This window comes from Equus caballus, chromosome 11 (genome assembly GCF_041296265.1).
Source record: "Equus caballus isolate H_3958 breed thoroughbred chromosome 11, TB-T2T, whole genome shotgun sequence".
Classification (NCBI taxonomy): Eukaryota; Metazoa; Chordata; class Mammalia; order Perissodactyla; family Equidae; genus Equus; species Equus caballus.
In genome coordinates, this window is record NC_091694.1 from 5,508,021 (window position 1) to 5,533,627 (window position 25,607).

Consider the following 25,607-nt stretch of genomic DNA (forward strand, 5'->3'; position numbering starts at 1 on the left):
TCACTTCCAGTCCCCATGGTGCTGCAGCACAGCTGTCCTATGAGTGGGCCCACGGGTCAGGTTGCTGTTACTGTGGGGTCAAACCCCGGAATGACAGTATCAAGGAGTAAACCATGGCAAGCTCCGGGTGCCTGGGCACTGACCCCTCTCCTCGTCTTGCAGGAGGAGGAGCAGGAGCAGGACGGCGAGGAGGGCCCACCCCAAGCAGGACCTGAAGAAGAAGACGGTGAGTGGGACCCAGCCTCTACCCGCACCTCACTGCCCCTCACTCTGGCCGTGGAGGCAGGGCTACACCCTGGTTCCCTGGGATACCAGACGAGAGGAGTGGGTGCAGGGTGAGAGGAGAGGGGAGAGGCCCCGAGGACACCCAGGCCAGAGCCTGGCACCCCTCCGACCTCTCACCCTTCTGCATCCATCTCCCTATCCACCTCCTTTGCTCCTTCAGTCTTCACTTTCGAGTCTCTCCAAATACAAATGCGAGTGTCTCCAAATACAGGTGACCCATCTCGTGAATGAGCGAGTGCCCTGACCTTCTGTTTCCTGCCTCTTAGCTCCCCTCTCATCACCGCTTCATGCGTTTCACATTTCTCTCCAAATATCTCTGACCTATTTTATGGAGAGTAAAGCCGCTCACAAGGCCGCTGCCCGTGCTTTCCGCAGAATAAAGGCCCCAGGAGAGGAAATGCCTGATTGCTGAGCAGCTCCAGCTAGCTAGCCAGACCTCCCTGACCGTCAGATTCCAGGCGGCCAGGGGAAGAAGAAGGGAGTGCCCAGGAGCACTGAGAAAAGGAACAGAGTCGAACTTGACCGAGTGGAAGGCCACGGTGTGTTTGCCCTGGGCACCCGGGGGCAGCGCCCCTGGACAGACAGGGACACAACCAAACACAGCATGGGGGGCTTCTGTTAGATCTATCCTGTTTTATTTGTTTAAAAAAACCCTGAAGCAAAAATAGCAAAATGTCAACATTTGTTATATCTGTATGGCATTATTACTTGCTGCGCTTTTGTGTATGTTTGAAATATTTCATAATTTTTTAAAAAGCGAGACTGTTGCTGTCACTTTAAGTCAACTGTTGGCAGGAGCAGTGGAAAGAGGGCCGCAGGAATGCAGTACCCACAGGCGGAGGCTGCCGGCAGGGCAGTGGGGGCGGCTGGGGCCCACAGCCTCTCCCTGAGGCCGGCAGGTTTCCATCAATACAGCCTCAGAGGAAGGGGGAAGGGCAGGCAGCTGCAGGGGGGTGGCGGGTGGGGGAGTGGACACCAGCCCCTTGCCAGGCGCTCTCTCTCCCAGCTGTTGGTTTTCCCAGATCATCTGCAGGAGCCGTGGCCCTGGCGTTTGTCTCTGCCACGTTAATGGATCCTGTTAGTGACTTGGGGACACAGAAGGCAAAAGCTGAGGCTGCTGGAGGCCCCTGAGCCAGGACAAGGGGAGGCTCAGCGGACCACTCTTCTGAGCCCCCCGCCCCACCATGTGCCTTGTCACTGGGTCCTCCCTCCTTATCTAACTGCTGCCTCTGGACACCCCCCCACCGCCATCCCGCAGCAGCCTCCTGCCAGCCCTGACAAGGCGGCAGGAGGAGAGGTTTATGGCCCCAGCTGTCAGAAGGAAACAGGAGCGGCCCCCAGCCCCTCTACAGAGAGCAGCTCAGTCCCCGAGGCTAATTGATTCGTGTGGCTCAGACGCCTTCCCTAAGGATTCTGGATTCACATTAGACTGCAAGAGGAAGTCCCCTTCCCTGGGGGCTGTCACATCAAACCCTCTGGTCTAGCAAAATTGGGAGCGGCTGTGTGTCACTTGGTACACAAATGTGATTAAGTGAGAGGCTTTTCAAGTCGTTTGTTCTCCCTGGTTCAGAAAACATAAAACTAATCAGACCTGCCCCATAAATCGAAACCTTGAGTAGTACCCAGCTGGCAGCATTTTTTATGTTTTATTTTCCCAAAACATAGCAGCACAATGACCTTGATGTTGAGGGTAATAATGGGTTTTCTTTGTCTCTTGCCCCTTTTTGAGGTCCCGACTTGAGCACTGGTTTCCAGCTTGTTCTGAGACTGCTCTGTGTGATTCTGCCCCTACGGCAGCCTTTTCAGGGTTTTCCTGGTGACCAAAGACCCAGGTCCCTCAAACAGCAGCCGCGGATACTCAGCACAGTTCCCAGATCCCAGCAGTGCAAGCCCTGTGCTGCTGGAAGCTCCTGATTCTGCGGCCCGGAGGGAATGGTGATGTCTGGCCCTTTGCTCATCAGCAGGAGCCGAGCTCAGCCTGGAGGGAGGAGTTGGCCAACGGGAGTGAGGGTCTCCAGTCAGGAGGGAGGCATGGAGGCACCCTGTCTCTGCGCCAAGCCCCATCTCACTGGGAGGAAGAACAAGGCCTCCCATGGCCCCTCATCCCCCATGCCCTCCTGTCCCCTTGCTGTCTGCCACCCAGTGTCACTGGCCTCCTTGCTTTGTCGGATGTCTCCCCAGACACTGCAGGACTTGCCCCACCATCTAACGGTGACTCAGCATCATCTTCTGTAAAGCGCCCCCAGTCGTTAAACTTCCAAGCAGCCTCCTCCCCAGCTCCCTCTCCCCCGTGCTGTCCTTTCCTGCACAGCTCATGACCAACTGCACACTCTGTACTTTAATTACTTGGTGTATGTTTTATTCATTGCCGAGTCCCCAGCACCTAGCATAGTGCTCACTAAATATTTGTTGAATGAACGAAGAGCGAATTAATTCTTGTACAAATGTGGTAACTGCTTCCTAAGGCGGGGCTTCAGTCCCAGGGCACTTGGCTGGAGTGAGGGAGCGCAGGAAGATGTCCGCACTGGAGCCGGCCAGCTTCCTGCTCCTGAGCAAGGTTCTGGTGAGAGGCACACACAATGCCCACAACATAATGTTTGGGTTCTGAATTTGCATCCAGAACCTTCTCCTGTTGGCCCAGAGACCTGAATCCTAATCCGAGAGGCCATGGCCTTTTCCTCCCCTTGAGCCCACATCTGCCTGTTTGATCACTCGGGTGGCTGCCAGCTAGAGGAAGTCAGGTGGCCTGGCAGCAGGATGTGCAAGTGTGAGATTCCTGACATTGGAGTGACAGAGAGGTAAACCTTCTAGGACAGAACTGAAAAAGAACATCCGTGTGGGAGGGTGATTTGCTGGTCTCTGCATTTCCCCCACTCAATTCTTTATACATTAATGGAAATTAGAGAAGACAAGCCATTCAGCCTCTGTCCCTGGGGCTGGCTGAGGCCGTCCACCCTCACCTGCTGGGCTGAAGGACCACTTAAGGGCATCGCTCCCCGGTGGGACTCTCTCCATCTGGACACTCGGGCCAGGGGCATGTTCTGGAGCACTTCCCTCTTCTGCCCTTGCAGCCTGCGTCTTGTGTGTACTGCCTCCCTCTGGCCTGTGTGCCCAACGCCTGCCTTCACTCCGTGTCACATGTCCCTACTTTCCTCTGTCCAAACCCCCTGCTGTGCCCTCGTCAGGCCTCAAGAACTGCCCTTTGTTTATTCAAAGGCAGCTATGCCCCCCCATGCCTGGCCTACGTGACACCCCTGGACTGCAGGACATGCATCCCCAAGCCCGGGAGACCGGACGACCTCGGCAGGAGGGTCCCTGTGCCGCCCTCTAGACCTGGGACCCGCGGAGAGGCAGGGGACCCAGGGCCTGGGCACAGCCCACTTCTGGGAGAGAAGCTCCCCACGCCTGCCTGTGTAATTAGCCCAGCAGTAATGACGGGGCTTCAGGAAGAGGGGAGAAAAGCCTCGCAGACAGTGGTTTGGCGAGAGCCTCTGCTGGAGTGGGGTGGACAGAAAGCTCTGTGGACCGCTCAGCCTGGTCTTGGGAGGGAACCCTTGTTTGGTGGATGGAGCCATATTGTAAAGGTGGAGGGCATTGGTTTCTCTCCAGCTGTCTCATTTCTGTCTGTGTGTCCCCGTTTCGAGTTCCTAAGTTGCTGTGGGGTTTCCTGGAAAGGGGTGGGAGAAGGACCTGTCAGGTGCAGGTGGGGATGAGAAGGCAGTGTCATGAGAGTGCAGTCGCCTCCGAGGCTGGGGCAGTACCTGGGCTGGCGCTGGGTGTGTGTGGGGCCCTCTGCCCCCTTTGAAAGGGGGGTCCTCTCTGGCTGGGATGGTTCTTTGAAACTAACAAAGGGAAGGGGGCTCTGAGTTTTGGGGAGAGGCCCAACACCCACACCTCTCACTGGGTCTCCTCTCTGCAGGAGGAGAGGCCTTCTCCTTTAAGTACAGCCCTGGGAAGCTGCGGGGAAACCAGTACAAGAAGATGATGACCAAGGAGGAGCTGGAGGAGGAACAGAGGTAGGCGCCTCCCCTTCCTCTTGGGACTGCTCAGCTTTTGGCTGTGAGGCTCCAGGGAGCCCTGACCTTCCTACCCCCTCATTCAGGAGCCAGGAGAGGGGCCAGGCCTCCCACAAGCTCCGCCCCCTGACCCACTCTTCCATTTTCCTTTTAGGGGTTCTTGGCAGTATTCAGCCAGGCTCTATTTCCCCCTGGAGACAGTCCCCTTGGGCACTGGGAGGAGCTGGGGATGGGCGAGGGCAGCCAGCCGGGGCCCATCCCTTGCATTTCCCACCCTCCCCCTGCCAAAAAGGACAAAGCGAGATGCCAGGGAAGAGCTGGAGCAGATGTGGCTGTTCACTTGCGCGTAGAGTTCACGACAAAACCAATCTGTCACTTGAGGACAGAGCAGGATTCTTCATGCTCACCCACTGGCAGCCCCCGCCCAGCGCCCGCTGCCACTTGTATCTGCGCTGCTCCGTGGAGCTGAGGCCATTGCAGCTGCTCATTATTTAGAACTGGGCTGTTCTCCCCACCCAGCCGGACACCTGCTGCACGCCCATGGGCTTCCCTGCCTTCCTGTCCACTCCATCCCGCCAGGGTGGCTAGGGAACACTCTGCAGGCAGCCAGACAGCTAGGGACAGGCCATGGAGAGGAGTGGTGGTCTGACCCTGAGCCCAGCCAGCTCCTGCACTCAAGCCTCCTGTCGCCTGGAGTCCTTTGGTTCAAGTGAAAGCCTAAAAAGGAGTCTGAATGGGAGCCATGCGGTTTCCGGTTTCTGAGCCCTGGCATCCCCCAGGGGCTGTGGCGATCACCCTCACTTGCTAGCATAAGCTAAGCTGGCGTTCTAGGGTCAGAAAGGGAACTCAGCCACCCTTTTGTTACCGCTTACCACCCACCAGTATCCCTCAAAAGTCAGAAGCCGCTCGGCCCAGGAGAATCCCTGTGTGCCCTCCTGGAGCTGTCACAAGTTCTCCCAAGCCTGGCCCAGAAGGCCCTTCACCTGGGGGCAGAGGGGTGGCAGGTCCCCACGCCTCGGTGCTAACGTCGCTGCCTCTGGGCATGACCCGGTTTGCTGCCTTTATATTTCAGGATTGAGCTGACCTCTGACCTCACTTCCCTGTAGCAAGTTCCTTAGGTCCTGAGCCTCAAATATTCTTGCAAATCCTTTTGGTAAGGAGACTGACTTCTTAGACCAGTGATGCTTCCCTCATCCTGTCTGTTAATGTGCCCCCAACGCGACTGACGTGGTCTAAACCTCTGCTCCTCCACCACCTTCATAACCAATTAACACGTTTCTGGGCACCCGAGCCGACTCCTCCTCCAGCACAGATCACTGGGCCAACAGGCCTCCTTCCCAGGGCTGCGAGGTCCTGGAGGCCGAGTTAACCCAAGTCCCTGCTGGGCCTGAAGGGCCAGCTGGTGGGGCGCTAGCGCCCCCTTGTGAGGCTGGCGGAGAACTGTCTTCCCCGGGACCGCGGGGGCTGAGGAAACGCACACTGTGTCACCCCTGCAGCTTTAGTCCTGTCCTACAAAGGTGACGCAGCTTGTAGAACAGTGCACGGCAGAAACCCTGTGCCCCCAGTTTGTGGGATAGGCGGGTTTTTAGTCCAGTGTGATAGGAACATGGCTGCGCTCCTTCCTTTCCCTGTGGTCTGTGGCTGCTTTCACACTGCAGTGGTCACGTGAGTAGTTGCAACCAAGACTCATGGACCGCAAAGCTTAAAAGAGTCATCATCTGGCCCTTTACAGAAAAAGTTTACAGCCCCTAATTTAAGGTTAGAGAGGGCTTGACACACCTGTGGTCCCGCAAAGGTCCCTGTGGACAGAGGCTGTGGCCAGGACCCTGGCTTAGTCTGCGTGCTCAGGTAGGTGTGCACTGCAGGTTTGAGCGACCATCAGAAGAAAGACCAGTCAGTGGGCTAGATGCCAGGCCTTGGGCCGGGGGTCAGGCTGCTACTGCCGCTGGGTTCAGAGCTGGGACCTCGAGAATGTGGGCGGAAAGTCCCTTTTCCGTTGTGTTCAGACAGCAGACTCTGCATTGCCCAAGAGGGTCTTTCCATACGAGATCTTTGGGGGTGTCTAGACCACTGATCCACACTTTGCTATTCCATGGGGTCAAGACTGGGCCAGAGTGCTGCTCCTGGGGTGAAGGAGGGGTTCTCACCGCCTCGTCTGCAGGCTGTGGTTATCACTGGGGTGCCCCGAGTTGAGGAAGGACTGGTGGGCTTCAAGGCCTTTGAACGCGGTCCTCACAGGGTGGGGCTGGAGTTCACGTTCATTTTCATTACTGCCCCTGCCCAGCATGCTCCCCATGGCATCTGACGTGTCTGCCTGTGCCATCTGCTTGCTCCCTCCTGCCCCTGCATGTGGTGAGCCCACGTGGCGCTGCATGGGGCCTCTTGATGCCCACCCCTCCTGTGGCTGCCTCTGTTCCTCACATGGCGATGCTTGGGGTTGCAGAGGCTGGGAAGTTTGGCTTTGTCTTTTCATCTACAGCACGATAGTTCCCATGGGGACCAGCAGAGCTGACAGGTGTAAGACAGTTCTGGTCCCAGCTGAGTCCAGGAAACTGCCCTGGAATCATCAGAATGAAAAATAACATGTATATTACTGTCAAACCACTAAAAGCACAGGCCGGTGAAAAGTATGCTCTCTTCTTTGCCTGTCCGATTCTTCCCAACCAACTCTGGCTGTTTCTAATTCCTTTCCTGGCACTCAGGGTACTAGCCAAGTTTCCAGCTAGTTAACAAATAAAAGCTACAAGTCCCTGACTTTAAATATATTAACTCAGCCGATGCAGCAGGATCGAGAGCCTAAATATTTAGCATTCGCATGATCCAGCAGTCCCCAGAAGCCTCAGTTTACAAGTTACCAGGGCATGGCATGTAGGAAGCAGGACTGAAAGCAAGAGACCCCAAATTTGTTCCTCCATGTGTTTAATCAGGCACTCCCATCCTTGGAACTGCTCACAGATCGGACTCCTTCCGCACTGGGGGCAGAAAATGCTGAGGTTTGTAAATCCAGAGGCAGCTGCTGCTTCAGAAAGACCCGGCTTTGTCCTTGTCTGCCCACTTCCCCCTGGGCCTCCCCTGGGGCCTGGCTCACGGGCATCCTTGGCATTGCCTCTACCTGGCGGGGGCAGTCCTCGGGTTCCCACTGCAGCTCCCCTGGGAGATGCCACATCATCAGAGTGTCGCTGAGACGGTGTGCTTGCAGGCTCGTGACTGCTCACCCCAGCGAGATGCTGTCCCCCTCACCCCAGAGCAGGTGAAGCTAGAGAGCTCGGCTGCCTTCTACGTCAGCAGAGAAAAGGAGAAGCGCCACTGTCCACTCCTCTCCTTGTCCACCATCCGTTATTCCCACCTTCTGCTCTAGGGGAAGAGTGGAACCCAGGTTGTAGATCAGGCTGGCTCTGATAGATGAGGCCCCGGGACCCCAGCACCCACTCCATTCTGACGGTCTCTGGGGCTGTGCTGACCTTTCTGGAAGTGGACATGAGTCTAGTGGAAGGGGTTTTATATGGCATAATGGGCGAGTGTGAGGAGGTGGACGAGCCCTGGCTGTGGGGTATTCTCCTGATTTCTGCCGCCTGATGTGTCCGTGAACGAGCCACTAGAATTTCCAGAAATCCGCGCTGACTCTGACTTCCAGAAGAGGGCGCCAGAGGGACAAAATCAAATCCCGTGGCTCCCTCCGCGCGGCTGTGTGCTTCTGTGTGTCCTTTAGGAAAGGTGGGCGTGGCGTTCGCCTCATCTGAGGGAGCACGCATCCTTGGGTGCCGGAAGGGACAAAACCCAGCCAGCGGAAATAGGAAATAATCTAGGGTGACGGGGCCACAGAGCAGCCACACTGTCAAAGACCAGAAGCGTCCAGTATCTGACCAGCCTAACTACCTAAGTGTAGCATCTAACCTGCCCAACTACCTAACGTGGGACCTGACCTGCCATCTATATGCCTCGCGGGCAGGGAAGGGGCGGCCATAGAGGGCCCGTCTGGGTCCTGGCAGGCTGGTGGAATGGACTATCCTGCTGCAGGTGATGAGACACACGCTGCCCCTTGTGTGTCTCAGAAAGCGGCATCCAGCCGGCTTCTGCAATCCCGAACATTCTCCTTCCTCAGCCCCGTATCCCCCTTTCCTCTCCCGTGGTCCTAGTAAGACGGAACGAGTGAAATAAATTCTCTTTTCTCCCCATTTCTCTTTACAGAACTGAAGACTAATGAAGTTGTCCTTAGCCTCCTCCCAAGGCTTTTCCTTTGGGCATCTTAAAAGCTTGAGAGATAAAACGGAAACCCCCAGAGAGGAGCCATGCGGGCTCCGGGGCGCGTCTTGCCTCCATAAGTCCACTGGGACATAGACCCTCAGTAGGGCTTTGCCCTTGGCTGGGACGACCCAGGAATGGCCTTGGCGCCCCCAGTGTAAGGTGTTCCCCGTTGTGTGGATTGCTTTGTTAAGCTGAAGGGTTGTAAGAGTTTGATCTCACATCCTGGACTTCGATTTTTCTTATCACTCAACCTTGCTCCCCACACACCCTTCACACCTGAGGTATGGCCATTGTCAGCAACTTCCTCATTTAAAATCAGTATAGTTTCATTCCAGCCCTCCTGCTTTTTCGTTCACTGAAGCCAAACCGTGAAAGACTGTGAGGTGCGATGGGCAAATGAGATGGAGCTGCGTGTGCTCACTAGCTGGGTCAGGCCGGGTCGACGGCCCTCCTTTCCCTTGGGGCTCACTCCCCCCTCTCTCTGGCTGGCTCGGGTGTCGGGGGAGAGACGCCATATTGATGACGGGCGCAAAGGACCAGTGCCAGCTATCGATTCCCATTGTCCTTGTCTCTCACTTAGGGGAGACTCGAATCCGGCCCTCTTGTTGCTAAGAGGCCTTTTCACCCATGTTCTTACCAGCTCAGCCGAATCTCCACCTTCGCTTTGGCAGAAGCAATAATAATAGTGTTCGCTTAAAATAGATTTCTTGACAACGCCTTCTCCTAGAAGGATTCATAGATGAGTTAGAACCTCACCAGATAATCAAATCAGTCCCAGATTTGTTTCTTGGAATTTTATATTTGACAATATTTATACTATACCAAACTAATCTGCAGTTTTTAGATGTGTTGATGAAAACATTTTTTTTTAAGCAATAAGTTTATAGAAATTTTTTTCCATTTAATGGAAGGCTGAGAAATGTCCAAGGTCAACCCCTAGGGCAGTTCGTTTCCAGTGACCTTCTCCTCTGGGCCTAATACCCTAGGTTCAGGGACTTAGGGCAGAGCAGGCAGTGAAGGAACAGGCACACGGAGCTCCGTGACAAATAGATGCATTCTGTGAGCCAGGTGTCCCCACACAGCAATAGTAATGTCCTCCACGCTGGGATCTCATTGATACAATAGGAGGTGACTCCCTCCAGGCTAGTTATCTAAGTTCATCTGGAAACTCTCTGAACGTGGCTCGTAGGCTCCGAGCCTCCCGTGCTCCTGGGCTGGGATCTGTGTGTCAGCCTTTTTGTTCAGTCCAATAAACTTTGAGTAGCTGATCTTGATTACTGTGTGTTTTTTCAGTTTTGCTTTGTTTTAAAAGAATAACCTCCCTTGGACCCATTTTTGTGAGCTCGCTCTCATTTTGATGCCTGTTACTCTCCAGCAGAGTATGAAGTCATACGTCTATCCTGTTAAAAATATGCAAGCACCACAGCCATCAAAAACACAGGAGAGGGGCCAGCCCAGTGGCGTAGTGGTTAAGTTTGGCACACTCCACTTTGGTGGCCCAGGTTTGCAGGTTTGGATCCCAGGTGCGGACCTACACCACTCGTCAGCCATGGTTTGGCGACATCCCGCATACAAAATTGAGGAGGATAGGCACAGATGTTAGCTCAGGACAAATCTTCCTCAGCAAAAAAAACCAAAAAAACACAGGAGAGAATTTGTGTTCCCTCTGGGTGCCCACAGGTACATCTGGATGGTGGTTCCACCCAAGGAGCTAAACGCACACCCTTTGAATTCCCCGTAGTTTCTTCGGGCAGTAGAGTTCAGAGTACTTATCGTAGGTTCCTTCTCCTCCAGACAGGAAAACAGACTGCAGAAATCACTCTCCCAGGGTGATGGAGAGAGGCTGGGATCTGGGACTTTGGTATTTCAGCTCCTAGATCCTGCTCTAGTCAGAAAACCAACTGCTGGGTGGGAGATGCGGGGTTAGTGCAGAAGAAATACGTTAGGACAAGTGTAAGACCAGACATTGGGACCCCCCCCCGGCAGTGTTGGGGTGCTGGCCCAGCAGGGCCACGGTGGCTGGGCGCTGTGCTCAAGGCCCGCCCGCTATGCTGGACCTGCACTGACTTTAGCAGAGCCAGCTGCAGGCAGGGGCTGAGAGGGCCGACGCTGCCCTTTGGTTTACATCCTCTGAAGGGGGCCCGGGCCAAGCGGGTGGTGTGGTGTGGAGCGAGGGGCCGCAGAAGCCTCACCAGAATCGTGAGACGGTGCCAGCGCGCCGTGCCCAGCCATGTCACAGCACAGCACCAGAGCAGAACAAACAGGGCCTAACTGTGCCCTGGTTTCCACTGCAGAGCTTCACCCCTCGCTTTCATGTTTGCGCTCATGGGAGTGGTCCTGTGCCAGTCGGATGGTGTGGCGGAGCCTCATAAAGATAACAGAACATCACTGCCAGCTGCCCAGCTTGTGTGTAATAAACATAAAGCCGATCTCCAGCCAGGCCTGTTCCCTGGTGGGAGGGGCAGGGCCCTCGCTGGCCATAAGGCGTCCTTGTGCAAGTTAGAAAAAGGCGCCCCTCCCTCTGGGCAGCGAAACCCCATGCCCACCCTTGCCCCTTGGCCAAGCATGCTGCTTACACATCTGTATGCTCCCATTTCCCAGCCTACAATGGTTTTCCTTCCTTCACTTTTTGCTCATCCTCTGAACCAAGGCTGTTTCCAACATTCCTTCAGAGGCTCTCCAGCCACTGAGCAGAACACATCTTCTTCGTTACCTCACTGTGAGACGTGCGGTCAACATTACAAGGAGGTTGGGACGGCCCCGTGGCAGAGTGGTTAAATTCGCGTGCTCCGCTTCAGCGGCCCAAGGCTTCGCCAGTTCAGATCCTGGGCGTGGATATGGCACCGCTCATCAGGCCATGCTGAGGCGGTGTCCCACATGCCACAACTAGAGGGACCTGCAACTAGAATATGCAACTATGTACTGGGGGGCTTTGGGGAGAAGAAGAAGGAAAAGATTGGCAACAGATATTAGCTCAGGTGCCAATCTTTAAAAAATAAAAATTAAAAAAACATTAAAAGGAGGCCCGAGGGGAAATTGAAGCACTGAGAACCTGAGTGATGACTGGGGGTCCCTCATCTCCAGAGCAAACCCAGGTTTTCAGAACCCTCACATTGTATTTGTTAGACCAAACCAGCTCCCGTGTTTTGCGTGGGTTTCCTTTTAGTTTGACTTCCTTCTTAGTCTGGAGAGCGAACGCAGTCACACAGGCGGGAGGGGTGTCCCAGCCCTATGGATGCGTGGTCTCTCTCCCTACTTTGGGTGGGGAGCATCTTCTTCCTCTTTATCCTTTCTTCTCAACAGAGTTCAGAAGGAACAGCTGGCAGCCATCTTCCAGCTCATGAAGGACAACAAGGAGACGTTCGGCGAGATGTCCGACGGCGACATGCAGGAGCAGCTCAGACTGTATGACATGTAGGCTGCCCGGCCCGGCAAGACGCGCCGACTGCTGACCCGGGACTCCGCCCTGACGCGCGACCCGCGGCCCGAGCCCCTGTGACTTTCAGACTTTTGTAGGCTTCATTCTATCTTAGATACGTAGATGCAGATGTATATTATATACGGATTTGCTCTGGCCTTTCAATTTATATATCATTTTACAGGATTCAGAATTGTCGTCTTCAGAGGAGAAAATCCTGGACTCCTTTGGCTTCTGCTGCTGGTGAGGGTGCACTGTCACACAGGTGACCCTCCGAGGCTGTCTTCTGATCCAGGTTAAATCTTCTGTGCAGAGCCAGGGCAGGCAGCAGCCCCGAGGGCCACTGGAATGCTCAGCCCCCCAGCACCGGGTAGGGAAAGGATTCAGGGGTGCTACGGGGACGATGAGCATCAGGGCCTGCTGCCTGCGTGTCCAGGCTAATAACGCTACACTCTCACTCTGCCTTAGAAGGACTTCTGGAAGCTTCTGTAGCTGTATGGAAGCAAGCAGTAGGGGAACATCTCTTAGCAAAAAGTCTAACTCAACACTCACTTTCCGTTCTGGAACAAAACAATAGGATCAGAGTTAAGACCTTCTAAGAGTTTCTCTCATTTAAGCATGAGACTTACACTACATATAATTAAAGACTTACATGAGAGCTTACAACGCATCTAGAACTATGCTAGACACTGTCGATAGACAAGATACGCTATGCGACACGATCCCTACCTTTAGAGAGATTAGCATCCTTTAGAGAAGACAGGGACATGTGCAAGAAAGAGAACCTCACCAGACAGCATTCAGTAAAACAGCACGATGAGCTCACAGGATAGTGTCTGGGCTCCTTCAGAGACCCATAAATTCCTGTGCGTCAGTGAATGCATGATGACGGAAATAACAGTGGTTCCTCCGTGCACACAGGTCCTGCTTCTACTCAGCCCATTGGCAGAAAAGTTCATAGCAAGCCGAGTTAGGGAGGGTATGCAAAAGAGAGAACCCATGAAGTTCTTCTAAATACATTTTATTTGCTGAAATAAAACTAAATCAACACACTTAATTAAGAGAAGCAGTGGCATTTTGTGCACCTCAAGGCGGAAATTATCCTGGGGAAAGAGTGAACCTTCTTTCATCATCTCCTGCTTGCTAGAATTTTCTGGCCCCCTCCCTGTTGTCATTGTGATTCCTTTTGCTTCTTTGCTGAACCGCACAGCAGGAGGGTCTGCTCCCTGTGTCTGTTGCTATATCCAAATGTCAGTGCTTTTTTCCAAGTTATTTTTTATCTTTTTTGTCACAGTTTTGAAAAATTTTTATGATTTAAGAATTGTCTGGGGCCCACCCCGTGGCCAAGTGGTTAAGTTCACGTGCTCTCTGCTTCCGTGGCCCAGGGTGTCGCTGGTTTGGATCCTGGGCACAGACCTAGCACTGCTCATCAGGCCACGCTGAGGCGGCGTCCCACATAGCACAGCCAGAAGGACCTACAACTAGAATATACAGCTGTGTACCCCAGGGCTTTGCGGAGAAGAAAAAAGAAAGAGGAGAACTGGCAACAGATGTTAGCTCAAGGCCAATCTTTCAAAAGAAAAAATTGTCCCCTTTCTCAGGTCCCAGGGACCCCCTTGTGTCGTTTTCTCTCCCTGTCCCCTAAGTGCACGTCTGCAGGCAGGGCGTCTCTCCCGGGCTGCACTGCAGAGCTTGCACTGCCTGCCCTTTATTTCCCTTTCCTCCTCTCCTTCCTCGAGTCCTTCTCTGATTATACCAAACAGGATGACTCGTGGGTGGATGCTCGAGTCAAAATCCTCACAGCTATGGGAAAGGTCAGCTGAAGGAACTTTCATATACTTGGGTCAGCTAAGATGTTCCGACTGCAAAGAACAGAAAACTCCAACTCAACTGTCTTAAACAAGAGGAGGGCGAGGTGACACGAGGAGTCCAAATGCAGAATGGCTGCAGGCCCAGAAGAGTCAGGGCCCAAGCTGCAATTTTAGCTCTGTCTCCCTCACATTGCAGGCTTTTGTCGCAGACTAGCTCATGGTCGCAAGATGGCTGCAGGAGTTCAGGTGTCACATCCAGACGCAGGAAAAGGGCCATCTCTTGCTGTGTCTCCAGGAGTGAGGGAACCTCTTCAGATACACTCTTCCTACCTCCTATCAGGTCCCAATTGGCCAGACTTTGTCCTGTGTCCATGCCTCACCAACCACTAGCAAGGAGATGGGACCACTATGGTTGGCTGAGATGCTTGGAGCTGGGGCCAGCATCCCCTGAACACGTGGCCAACCAGAGGAGGGGGTAACGGGCCTCATCAGGGTTCTGTGAGGAAGGGGCAGGAGGGATGGGTATTGGGTAGACACCAGGACCACTCTGTCACCTGGTGGGGATTTGAAGTGCTTGCCTGAAGTGCCTGGCATACTCGACATTCCTCCTGGGAGGTGGGTCTGTTGCCCGGGCCTCTGATGCTTCACAGAAGCAGTGCTGGCTCACCGCGACTTGGGTGGCTCTGACGCCATTTCCAGATAAGCACCGGCTTCTGTTTATAACTCTTCTGTCACCTCATCTGCCTCACTGGGACACCTTTGAATCTATTTGTGGCCAGAAGAGTCCTCTTAAAACAAAACCCATTTCAAACTGACACCCGTATGTCCCACCAGATATCAGTATTGCTAGTGGTCAAGAAAATCAATGTGCCTTTGAAAAAATGTACCTGCAGATTCAGAACCCGTTCTTAGAAGTCTCCCAGAGTCAACGCAAGAACTTAGCACACAACCGAAAGATAACATCCACCCAAGCTGAAACCAAGAGGAAATACTCTGTTGGTTCACAAGTTCACAAGTGTTGGGAGGAAGAAAGACCAATGCCATTCAGGCCCCTGAAACGAGTAGGGTGGTGGAGAAAGAAACACCAGGGCAGCAGGGAGCGAGCAAACACAGAGGGAAGGCCTCTCCAAGACAGGCCCTGGCAGGACACCACCAGTGTGTGCCTGCCTCGCAGGGCCCAGAGCCCCAGGGCCCCACGGAAGCCAGTCTCAACGGAACTCTCTTTGGGGCTGGCGGTTGGGAGGTGAGAGATTTTCAGGAGCTCAGAGTCTCCGCCCAGCAATGAGAATGGGTCTCCAAGCCTCTCAGGGCCTCCCCTGCACCCCTCCCACCACCTTGCTCTGGAGCCCTGCTCACAGGCTGGCCTGCCCGTGTGACACAAATAGCAGTGGCTTGTCACCCATCACACACCTGCAATGGGTTAAAGATCACGACCACAAACAGTTCATTTTTACTTACCGAATTCTGCTTGCTAGAAGTTTCAGGGCCTCCTTCCCTCAAGGTGTCTATCGTAACCTCCCTCACTGGGACAAAATTAGGTGTCTATTCACTTCCTGTCCTGAAGGTAATTGCCTTTTCCAGCAGCCATGTTGAAGAAAACGTGCGATCTAAGCAGCTTTAAGAGTGCCTACAACTGGGGGCAAACTTGCTGAGAACTCCCTGAGCACACAGCTTCCCTCCACCCCTTTGGATGATTTGTACTCGTTTTCAATTTTTTTTCAAATCTGCAAATGTAATAGTTTTCCTAAGAACAATCACTTTGAGGTTGCTTTGTTCTTCCCAATTTGATTATAAGAAAATACATTTGTCCAAAGGACCTCCCCGTACTCATCATTTGACAAAACCCAAGTTTATCTTCTGGGCAGCTCTCTGGGTCTAGACGATTTCAAGCGTAAGCATGGCTCGCTCTAGGCAGACCAGGCCTCATGCCTTTGGAAGGCCACAGCATCATTTATGTGGAATCAGGTCCCGCCTCTATCTGAGCCACATCTGCAGGGTTGCCAGGGCATGGAAAGACCCACAGTCATCATTCGGCCTCGTCATCCTCCCTATCTGGGATCCACGTCCTTTCTCTACTTTTCAGTGTAGGAGGGGAAGTTTGTGTTACCTTGAAGCAGCTAAAATCGTTTCCTTTCTCCCCACCTCACAGCCTCAAGGATACCCGGAGAGGGGCAGGGTGCCAGAAATCCTTAGCGCCATCTACAGCGTGGGCCCCAGTATAAATAATGTGAGGCCCACCCAGTCAAGCTCGCCTGTCCTTTCCGGGTCTAGTACAGGTTCCCAGGAGAGCAATGGCCAAGCTTGGCAAATTCCCATTGTCACAGACTTATGTTTTGTTTTGTTGTCTTTTGTTTTCTTTTACTGTTATTATTACTATCGCTTTATTTTTATTCTATTTCTACCCCCTTAAAGCTTTCACCAGATTCTTCTCCACCACCTCATCTACCCCTTATGAGCTACCATTTTTATTAGTTTTGGTTTTGTCCTTTCAGCATTTCTTTTTTGCTAAAGGTAGCAGCCTATATACTCAGCCCGGGTGGTCTAGTGGTTAAGATTCAGCGCTCTCACCACCTCGCCCGGGTTCGTTTCCCATTAGGGAACCACACCGCCTGTTTCGGTTGTCACACTGTGGCAGCTGCATGTTGCTAAAAGTTATGCCACTGGTATTTCTAATACCAGCAGGCTCCCCCATGGTGGACAGGTTTCAGCGGAGCTTCCAGACTAAGACAGACTAGGAACAAGGACCTGGCCACCCACTTCCGAAAAAACTGGCCTTGAAAACCCTATGAGCATGGCCTGACCTAGCACCGGAAAGTGAGAGAATGGCCCAAAAGGATTGGGCAGTGTTCTGCTCTGCTGTACACAGGGTCACTAGCAGTCAGAATCCACTCAGTGGCAGTAACTACAACAAGCAGGCCATCTACAATGCCTCTGGAGCTCTCCATAGAAAATACTGCTGGCCTCCTCTCCTAATGCCACAAGCCTGCTGGGCTCTCGTGCATTCAGCCATTCCCCTACTGATGACATTTGCATTGTTTCCTATCTTTTGCTAATTCAGATAACACCACCATAAATAAAACTTCGTGGACATGTTGTTTCCTGTTTGTGGAAGTGTATTTTCAGAGTAGATTCCTAGAAATGAATTGCTGGGTCAAAGGTAAACGCACGTGTTATTTTGTCATTTATTGCTCACCCATCCTACCCCCACGGGGAGTAGACCAATTTGCACTCCACCAGCTGCGTATGGAGAAAGCCAGTTTCTGGAACGTCCATAACGAAGTACCTTTTCAAATTTTTGGATCTTTGACAATCCGACAGATCAGAAATGTTCAATCAAGTTTCAATTTGCATTTTTCTTATAATGAAAAAGGTTAAGCATCCATTCAAATGTTTAAGGGTTCCTTGCATTTTTTTTCCGTTCTTGTCTCTTTCTGTTTTCTTTTGACTACCATTTATTTAGTCCTAGCTTAAATTCACCGAACAGGACACATTTCCGATTATCTTGGCGATGATTTCGGGGTCAGCGCTGGTCGTTGTCCAGCCCTGATCCTGCATGGAGAAGGGGAGCGCTTTATTAAGTAGAGAATCTAGGTAATTCCAAGAAAAGCCTTCCAAATTCAGGAGCCTTAGTAAAAGCCAAAATACTAACTGAACAAAAAAGATCGTCGCATGCGGCTCAATTCCATTTAAGAGTTAGTTAATCTTCCACCTTACATACTATGAGGAACCGCGCACAGGGAAAAAAAAAAACCACCCGCCCTCAGATTGGACCAATCACTTTCCACGGCCACTATCCCTTCGCGGCGTCTCAGTGGTTCGAGCATCTGCCAATCTTCCGCGAAGGCGACAATGTGGAATGATTGATGGGAGGTACCGCACCCGCCCCTCGCCGGCGAGCCAGCCTAGCTCCGAGATGGGAAGTCTCGGATATCCGGTGGCGTCCAGGCTCGGTTCCTCAGTGACTGACAAGAGCCTTTGTCCAATGAGGAGCGCGGGCTGGCCTGTCCCGCTCACGCGGGGGTCGGGGCCTGGGGTCCCGCTCTCTCCCGACGCGGGCGGCCCTGCTTCAGAACCCGAGCCGAGCCCCGTCTTGGCTCAAGTCCGGAGATCCGTCCCCGCACCAGGTGCCCGCCGCGAGCTGTCCCTCCTGGTTCCCCATCGCGACAGTCCCTGGAAGCTGGGACAGCCCCCGAGCAGTGCACCGCGCTAGACCCCATGACAAGAGGACGCCTTCCGGCCGGTCCTACACCCCAGGAGTCCATCATGTCCACTTTCCCCCAACACTCCCCAGGCCTGCCTCGAGCTGCTCGCGAGAGTGGCCCTGGTCTCAGCCCACTGTCCTGCAGCTGAATGCACCACACACACACACACCCTTGTTTATCACAGTCCCCGGTGTCCCCGCGCAACGGCGTGCACCGTTTTCTCACCGTGGTGTCTTTGGGATTGGGCTGACTTTCAAGAGATGCTAGGCGAAACGAGCCTCTCCTTCGCGCGGCCGTGCGTGCCCTTTCACGTTATGCCCCAGGGGCTCCAGCCCGGGTTTATCTACCAAGCACCGCGCCGAGCAAGTGTGAAATTCAGCTGGACTCTCCACTTGGCCTGAGTGATTGACCGCCCAAAGCCGGCCCGCTGGAGGCTCCACGCCCCTTGAAGGGTCCCACCAACCTCGAATCTTTGGGCCTGACCGTGGCCTGGGTCCTCGACAAATGAAAAGGGGGCCAGGCCTCAGACCAGGCTGGGTCATGGGGCTTACTGAACCGTGTTAAACATGTCAGTCTGCAATCAGGGTTTTTTGAAAATCTCATTTACTCTCTTCTTTAAGTACTTTAATTACATTTTGTTGAGCTCTCCAAATGGGGACAGGTTATACTGGCAGACTGTCAGTCATTTACCTCCTTCAGAAGTTTACCACGTTCGCCTCAGAACTGTGTTAGGTGGTGTCTTTGGTTCTCTTGTAATCAGCTTCAATGATCCTGCAAGTTAAATTTCAATCGAGAGGCAGCTGGCAAAGGGAATAAAATTAAGAAACTTGTTCCAGGAAGAAAGGTTCAACAAAAGAAATGGAAGCGAGGGAGCAAAGCAAGTAGGATTCAAATTTGAATATTGAGTGGTGTGAATTGGCACATTTATCCTTTCAGACGTCTATTGAGCCCGTCTTCATGCACAGCACTAAAGCTGGATGATGTAATGTGGAACGAACTCACTCGTTTCTGCTTTCAAGGCAAGGGGAGATGAAGTTTCAGTGCCTGTTGGAAGCGCACGGTAAGTGCAGAGCCCTGGGTACCTGGCCAACATTCTCTCGTGAATCATCACAACTCTGTGAAGGGCATGTATTCTCCTTTTATGCAAGAAGAAGACAAGACTCAAAAAATATTGAAGATAGCCCAATTTAAAAAGGAGCAGAAGGTATGAATAGACATTTCTGTGAAGATATACAAATGGCCAATAAGCATGTGAAAAGATGCTCAATGTGCAAATGAAATGTAAATCAAAACCGCAATGAGAAACCAGTCCACAGAAATAAAAGGGACAGAAATAACAAGTGTTGGTGAGGATGTGGGGAAGTTGGAACCCTCACACTCTTGGTGGGAATAGACAATGGAGCAGTTGTTTTGGAAAACAGTGGCAGCTCCTCCAAAGACTGAACAATGAATTGCTGTGTGACTCAGCAGTTCTGCTCCTGCGTATCTGATACCGACACTGATAGCAGTTTCCCCACATTAAACCCAGTGTATATGGGGTTAAAACCAAAGCACTCTTTCCCTGCTTACTCCCTGGCTTCCTGGCTCCAGAATCCACCATCCTCCACGGAGACAGACACCACCAAGGACAAGCGCCTGGATTCACTATCTCCTCCCCGCAAAGAGTCACAGGCTGGTGGGAAAGTTGCTGACCAGCAAGGTCACGGGCTCCTCCTCTCTGCAAGTAGTCTCAAGGCCAAAGACAGGCTGGTGGGAAAGCTCGGACCAGCAAGGCCATATGCTCCCCCTCCCCTACCTAAAACCCCAAATAAAAACCCTTCCTTTTAGTTTTTCGGGGAGTTTGGGATTTCAGCGTTATCTGCCCTCTCTCCTTGCTCAGCGCTGAGCAATAATAAAATTCCTACTTTCTTCCACCACACCCGGTGTCAGAGATTGGCTTGCTGCGCAACGGGTGAGCCAACTCAGCTCAGGTTCGATATCATGTCTACCCAAGTGAAATGAAAACATGTCCACAGTCGCCACAAAAAAGAAATGGTAATTATGTGACATGATAGAGGTGTTAGCTAAGGCCGTGGTGGGCATCATTTTGAAATATATAAGTGTATCAAATCAACACTCTGTACACCTTCAGTTTACACAATGTTATATGTCAATTAAATCTCAATAAAGCTGGAAAAAAAAACATGTCACAGAAAACTTATATCTGAGTGCTCATAGCAGCATTAGTTAAAAGGTGGAAACAAAGTAAATGTCCATCCACTGAAGAATGAATAAATAAGATGTGGTATATCCATATAAGGGATATTATTCAGCAAGAAGAAGGAAGGAAGCAGTTCCATGTTACAGCATGGATGAACCTTGAAAGTATTAGCTAAGTGAAAACAGCCAGTCACAAAAGACCACATATTGTACCATTTCATTCATATGAAATGTCCTGAGTGGCCAAGTTTATTGACAGAAAGTAGATTCGTGGTTGCCTGGGGCTAGGGGTTGGGTGGGGGGGAATGTGGAGTGACTGCTAATGGGTACAGGGTATTTTGGGGAAGTGATGAAAGCATTCTAAAATTGTGGTGATGTTTGAACAACTCTGAATATACCAAAGGCCACTGAACCGTATGCTTCAAATGGATGAATTGTGTGGTACGTGAATTATACCCCAATAAAGCAGTATCTAGTTATATGTAGTCTTTGCTTTTGTTTTTGTTTTGTGGCATTCCAGTCAAAATGGCAACACGAGCACATAGTGCACTTGCCTCTTTCGGTCTTTTGAGAGGATTTTTTTTTTTTTTTTGAGGAAGATTAGCCCTGAGCTAACTGCTGCCAATCCTCCTCTTTTTGCTGAGGAAGACTGGCCCTGAGCTAACATCCCTGCCCATATTCCTCTACTTTATATGTGGGACGCCTGCCACAGCACGGCTTGCCAAGCGGTGCCATGTCTGCACCCAGGATCTGAACCGGCGAACCCCAGGCCCCCGAAGCGGAATGTGTGCACTTAACTGCTGTACCACCAGGCCGCCCCGGGCTTTTTATTTTAATCTGTAACCATGAGAGAAAAAGACATGCGTTGGGTGTGTAGTAGCATAACTAATGTTTATTATGTGCTGGTGCCTGACTCCGTGATAAGAACTTTATGTTCTATGCTATTTAGTTCTTATGAGAAAAACAGTCTGTGGGAGGTTGGGTCCCCAGGAAGCCGACTCTGAAGTAGAGATTGGCATGCAAGAAGTTTATTAGGGAGTGCTCTGGGCCAACACCTATGGGAGGGAGGGACGGGGGCAGGACTGGACAAACAGAGAAGTCTGTGACACAGTGTCAGTAGAGGCCACAGCAGACCCCGTGGGGAGTTTTGAAGGCGGGATAGCCCTTCAGAGCCCATGGGATGTGAGGACCACGCCTTAATACCACCTTGTCCATCAGCTGTTGGATGCTGGCTGCCACAGGAGGTGCCCGCTCTCTCCAGTGACGCTGCTCCCCCTTACCCAGGGCCTGACAGTGGGGGCGGGGGGTGGGGGGAGGGAAAGCCTTCATTCCTGATGGGGAATCTGGGTGACACATCAAAGCATCCTCCATAATTACTATTTGCATTTTACAGATAAGAAAATTGAGGCATAGAGAGGCTAACCAGCCCAAGGTGCAGCTGAATAAGTCGCAGGAGAAATTCGAATCCGCTCAGGCTGGCTGCAGAGCTGGGGGCTCTCAGCTAGACTGCCTCTGCCCTGAGGAGCCTTGAGGGGCTGCGCAGAAGAGACCCACAGCCCAGGGTACTGCAGAGGACTTCTCCCTCCAGGGGTGGTGGGGCCCTGGGGCGTGGACCCCTCTGGGCCGCCCAGCAGGGTGACTTGTTAGAGACTGCAGGACTGGTCAAGCCAGTGGCTCCTGCACCCCCCGCACCCCTTTGGACCAGCCCAAAAGCACTAAGTGCCCTTTCTCAAGAAGACATGCTATAGCCACCTGCTGCTTCCGACTCCTCCTCCCCAGCCCATACGGCAAATGGAGACCCCATTAATAAATGAACAGGGACTCTGATAGAGGGGAGATGGGCAGGTAACCAAGTGTAACAGGAGGCTAGAATGAGATGCTTCTTGCCTCGTTTTCCACAAATAATATAGATCTCAGACACCAAAGATGGGGTCAAACAAAGGAAATCGTTTCTACAAATGTTGAAATTATCGTTTCTCACTTACACACTGTATTAGAGCTCATAGTAGTCATAGAAACCAGTTCTGGAGGGTTTATGGGAAAGAGGAACATACTAAAAGGAAATTGGGAGCTAAAGTTACCAGGAGAGCTGGAGAAGCAGAACTGGTCCTGGGAGGATGGCAATGCTTCCTGCACCCAAACCTCACAGTTGGCCCCATGGACGCCTTCGGTCCAGGACCCCCTGTTGACACCCTGCCTTCCGGCTGCCCCAGTAACCTCATTGTGTTCAGACACCTCTTCAGGTAGGTTCCACATTCTCTCTTCTCTTTGGACTCAGCCCTTAGGGCAATCTGGAAGTGCAGGGGCAACGCTGAGCCACTGGGATACAGGAGTCTTGGGTAATTCCCCAGCTGCCATCCTTGCGGCCCGTCCTGCGTGGTCCCCAGCAGACATGAGCCCTGTTGCCCACAGAGCAGCCAGCTCAACAATGCCCCTTCTCTGGCTTTTCCTCCTTCCCTGTCTCAGTGTCTCACCCTCTACTTCTTCACTCCTGCTTTCTGGGGACACTTCCCAAATAAACATCCTGCAGCCCCGAGTCCCGTCTCAAGCTCTGCTTTCTGGGGAACACTAACTGAGAGACACACACAGGTACCAAAAGTACAAAGATATGGACTGGATGCAAGCACATTTATGATAGAGGGTGCTTCCGGGAAGAAAGGAGAGGAATGGAAATAGGAGGGGAACAGAGGATTTCAAGTTAAACTCTAAGGTGTGTTTATTTCTATAAAATGCGTGTGTAGCTGAAGCAAAAATGACAAAATAGGGACATTTTAAATGTTGAGTATTACCACCTCACACCCACGAGGATGGCTATTATCCAAAAAAACAGAAAGCAAGTGTTGGTGAGATTGTGGAGAATTTGGAAATTGTTCTTTCCTGCTGGGACGGAAAATGGTGCAGCCGCTATGGAGAACAGTATGGCTGTTCCAAAAAAATTAAATGTAGAATTACCATATGATCCAACAATTCTACCTCTGGGCATATACTCAAAAGAATTGAAAGCAGGGACTCAAACAGATATTTGTACACTCGTGTTCATAGCAGCATTACTCACAGTAGCCAAGAGGTGGGAACAGCCCTAACATCCATCTGCAGATGAATGGATAAACAAAATGTTGTGTATCCACACAATGGGATATTATTCAGCCTTAAAAAGGAAGGAAATTCTGACATATGCTACAACATGGATGAACCTTGAGGACATTCTGCTAAGTGAAATAAGCCAGACACAAAAGGACAAATGTTGTCTGATTCCACTTTTATGAGGTTCCTAGAAGTCAGCTTCATAGAGACAGAATGTCGAACGGTGGGTGCCAGGCACTGGGGGTGGGGGCATGGGGAGTTATTGTTTAATGGGCAGAGTTTCAGTTGGGGAGATGAAAAATGTCTAGAGATGGATGGGGGGATGGTTGCACAACAGTGTGAAGATGCTTAATGCCACTTGCTTAATACACTCATTCACAATACATATTAATATACTTAAATACATATACATAATAATATACTTAAAATGGTTAAAATGGTCAATTTTATGTTATGAATATTTTACCACAATAAAAAAGTTACACATTCTGGGTATTATGTATCGAGATGTTTTATTCTCTATTTTGAATTGCAAAGTAATATCTCTTAATAAAAGAAAAGATCATGAAAAGTCTATGAAAATTTATGGAAGCAAAGGCAAATGGCCAATAAACACATGAAAAGATGCTCAAACGCACAAGCAATCAGAGAAATGTAAATGAAAGCAAGAATCCTTTTGCTTCTTTTACGTACTCAGAGTAGCAAAATATTTAAAGGTTGCACATTTTGCAAAGGTATGGGGAAAACAGTATTTTTACGTTCTGCTGGTGGAGATATAAATTGGTCGAGAAATTTGGTAAACTTTCTTAAAATTTAGACAAGATACTCTATAATGCAATAACCCTACTTCCTGATATGTACCCTAGAGAGATGTTGAGGGACACATGGATGTGTGCTCAGCAGCATCTGTGTGGTCACGGGACATTAGAAACAGCCAGGGACTAGGCAGTGTTATGTAGAAGTTAAAAGGAATGAAGCCATTCTACGTACCTGCAAGGAAAGATCCCTAAGACACATGGTTAAGAGAAGCAAGCCATCGCAGCACAGTAGTATAGTGCGTTACACTCAGATATATTGCCCACAGAGTTCAGTGGAGAGAGGGATGCATACCATACTATGAGCAGGTGGGATTGATATGGTCGCTAAGAAGGGCTTCAGCTTTATCGTTAGTGTTTAAATGTTTTACTATGAGAATGTAATTCTGTCTTATTTCATCATTAAAATGAAGAAATTTCAAGTGTATTCTGTGCTCTCTCTGTCTCTTTGGAATATGCGTGGATTCCTGCACTGTGCAGTGGCCAATGAGTAAGGTATAAAATGACCCTTCCGTTGGAGACCCCTGGACACTGTGGGTTCTCTACCACCAGTAGCCCATCCCAGTTCACCACCAGTGAAAGCTTTAACGACTTTGGGCTATCGGTTTCCTACCTAGAATTAGGGCTGGGGTCCTCGATGTCAGAGGGTGATCCAGCTCCTGATCCCACTTTATAGAGCCTGCTTCTCAGGTCCACTCCTGGTACCCAATTGCTTTTGCTTGAGTTCCTAGAAATGGACCCTGGGAAGGTGATTTGTGAGACAGGGTTTATTGGGGAGTGCACTTGAGAACAACACTGGTAAGGAGTAAGGGAAGCAGAACGGGGCAGAGGGAGAAGCTGGGCCTCCGTGTAGCTATAACAGAGGCCTCAGCCCAGCCCACCCCCTTCAAAGCTGGGATGGCCTCAGTTGTCCACGCGGAGGAGAGAGGATCAGGTCTTTGAGACTCCTCTCGGACCAGTCATTGAACACAGGCTGCTCCTAAGGAGGGAGCCATAACCTTGGGCAAGGCGATGCCCTTGGGCAGAGGGGAACTTCCAGAGAATGCTTTTAGCAGCTAACCCCACAGCAGCGGGGGAGAGGGATGCCTCAGTCCTGAACGGGGGTCTGGGCAGCCCCACGGTGACGCACTGCACTCTCACCACGTTTCGTGGGTGTGCTTTGTGGGGAGACCACTAGGTGAGCTTTACAACCGCCCAAATGCTCAGTAGGAAACACGTCCAGGACAAACACCTTCCTCCTGCTTTTTGTCTGTCTCTTTGGGTGTGACTGTCTCCAAGACAGTCTCTGTCTTTCTTCTCCCCTTCCCAAAGACTCCCAGCCGGGAAGGGGAGTGGAGAGAAAAGAAAATGGTGAGAAGAAACCTCCTGCTACAGGTGAACATTAAAAATCATTCTATGGCAAATAGATGATCAAAACTGAAGAACAAATTTTTGTTGTGTAAACGTTAGTAGAATTTAAATTTTCCTGCTTATGTCCAAACTATTACTTGAGACGTGAGTATAATGCTTAAAGCTTCTGTCCAGGGTTCATC

General features: G+C 51.4%; 1 protein-coding gene and 1 long non-coding RNA gene across 6 annotated transcripts in view; both read left to right on the forward strand.

Annotated features, from left to right (window-relative positions):
- Positions 1 to 13,021, forward strand: part of MXRA7 (matrix remodeling associated 7) — a 28,728-nt gene extending 15,707 nt beyond the window's left edge. Inside the window, exons 2-5 of one of the 4 annotated variants that reach the window (XM_023651959.2) lie at positions 163 to 226; positions 4,205 to 4,301; positions 5,374 to 5,454; positions 8,490 to 9,820. In XM_023651959.2, the coding sequence (XP_023507727.2) occupies positions 163 to 226; positions 4,205 to 4,301; positions 5,374 to 5,407 (195 nt within the window). In that variant the 3' untranslated portion in view covers positions 5,408 to 5,454; positions 8,490 to 9,820. Of the gene's footprint in view, positions 1 to 162; positions 227 to 4,204; positions 4,302 to 5,373; positions 5,455 to 7,228; positions 7,295 to 8,489; positions 9,821 to 11,849 lie in introns of those variants that run through there. The other 3 variants (XM_023651958.2, XM_023651957.2, XM_023651960.2) reach the window with 3 other exon arrangements.
- An 8,261-nt stretch (positions 13,022 to 21,282) lies between these two features.
- On the forward strand, positions 21,283 to 22,712 carry LOC138916346 (uncharacterized). Of its 2 annotated transcripts, XR_011423548.1 has the most exons (3): positions 21,283 to 21,420; positions 21,570 to 21,738; positions 22,455 to 22,712. It is a non-coding gene; the product is annotated as an uncharacterized lncRNA (long non-coding RNA). The 2 variants fall into 2 exon arrangements; XR_011423547.1 differs by having other exon boundaries at positions 21,570 to 22,712.
- Positions 22,713 to 25,607: the final 2,895 nt, after the last annotated feature.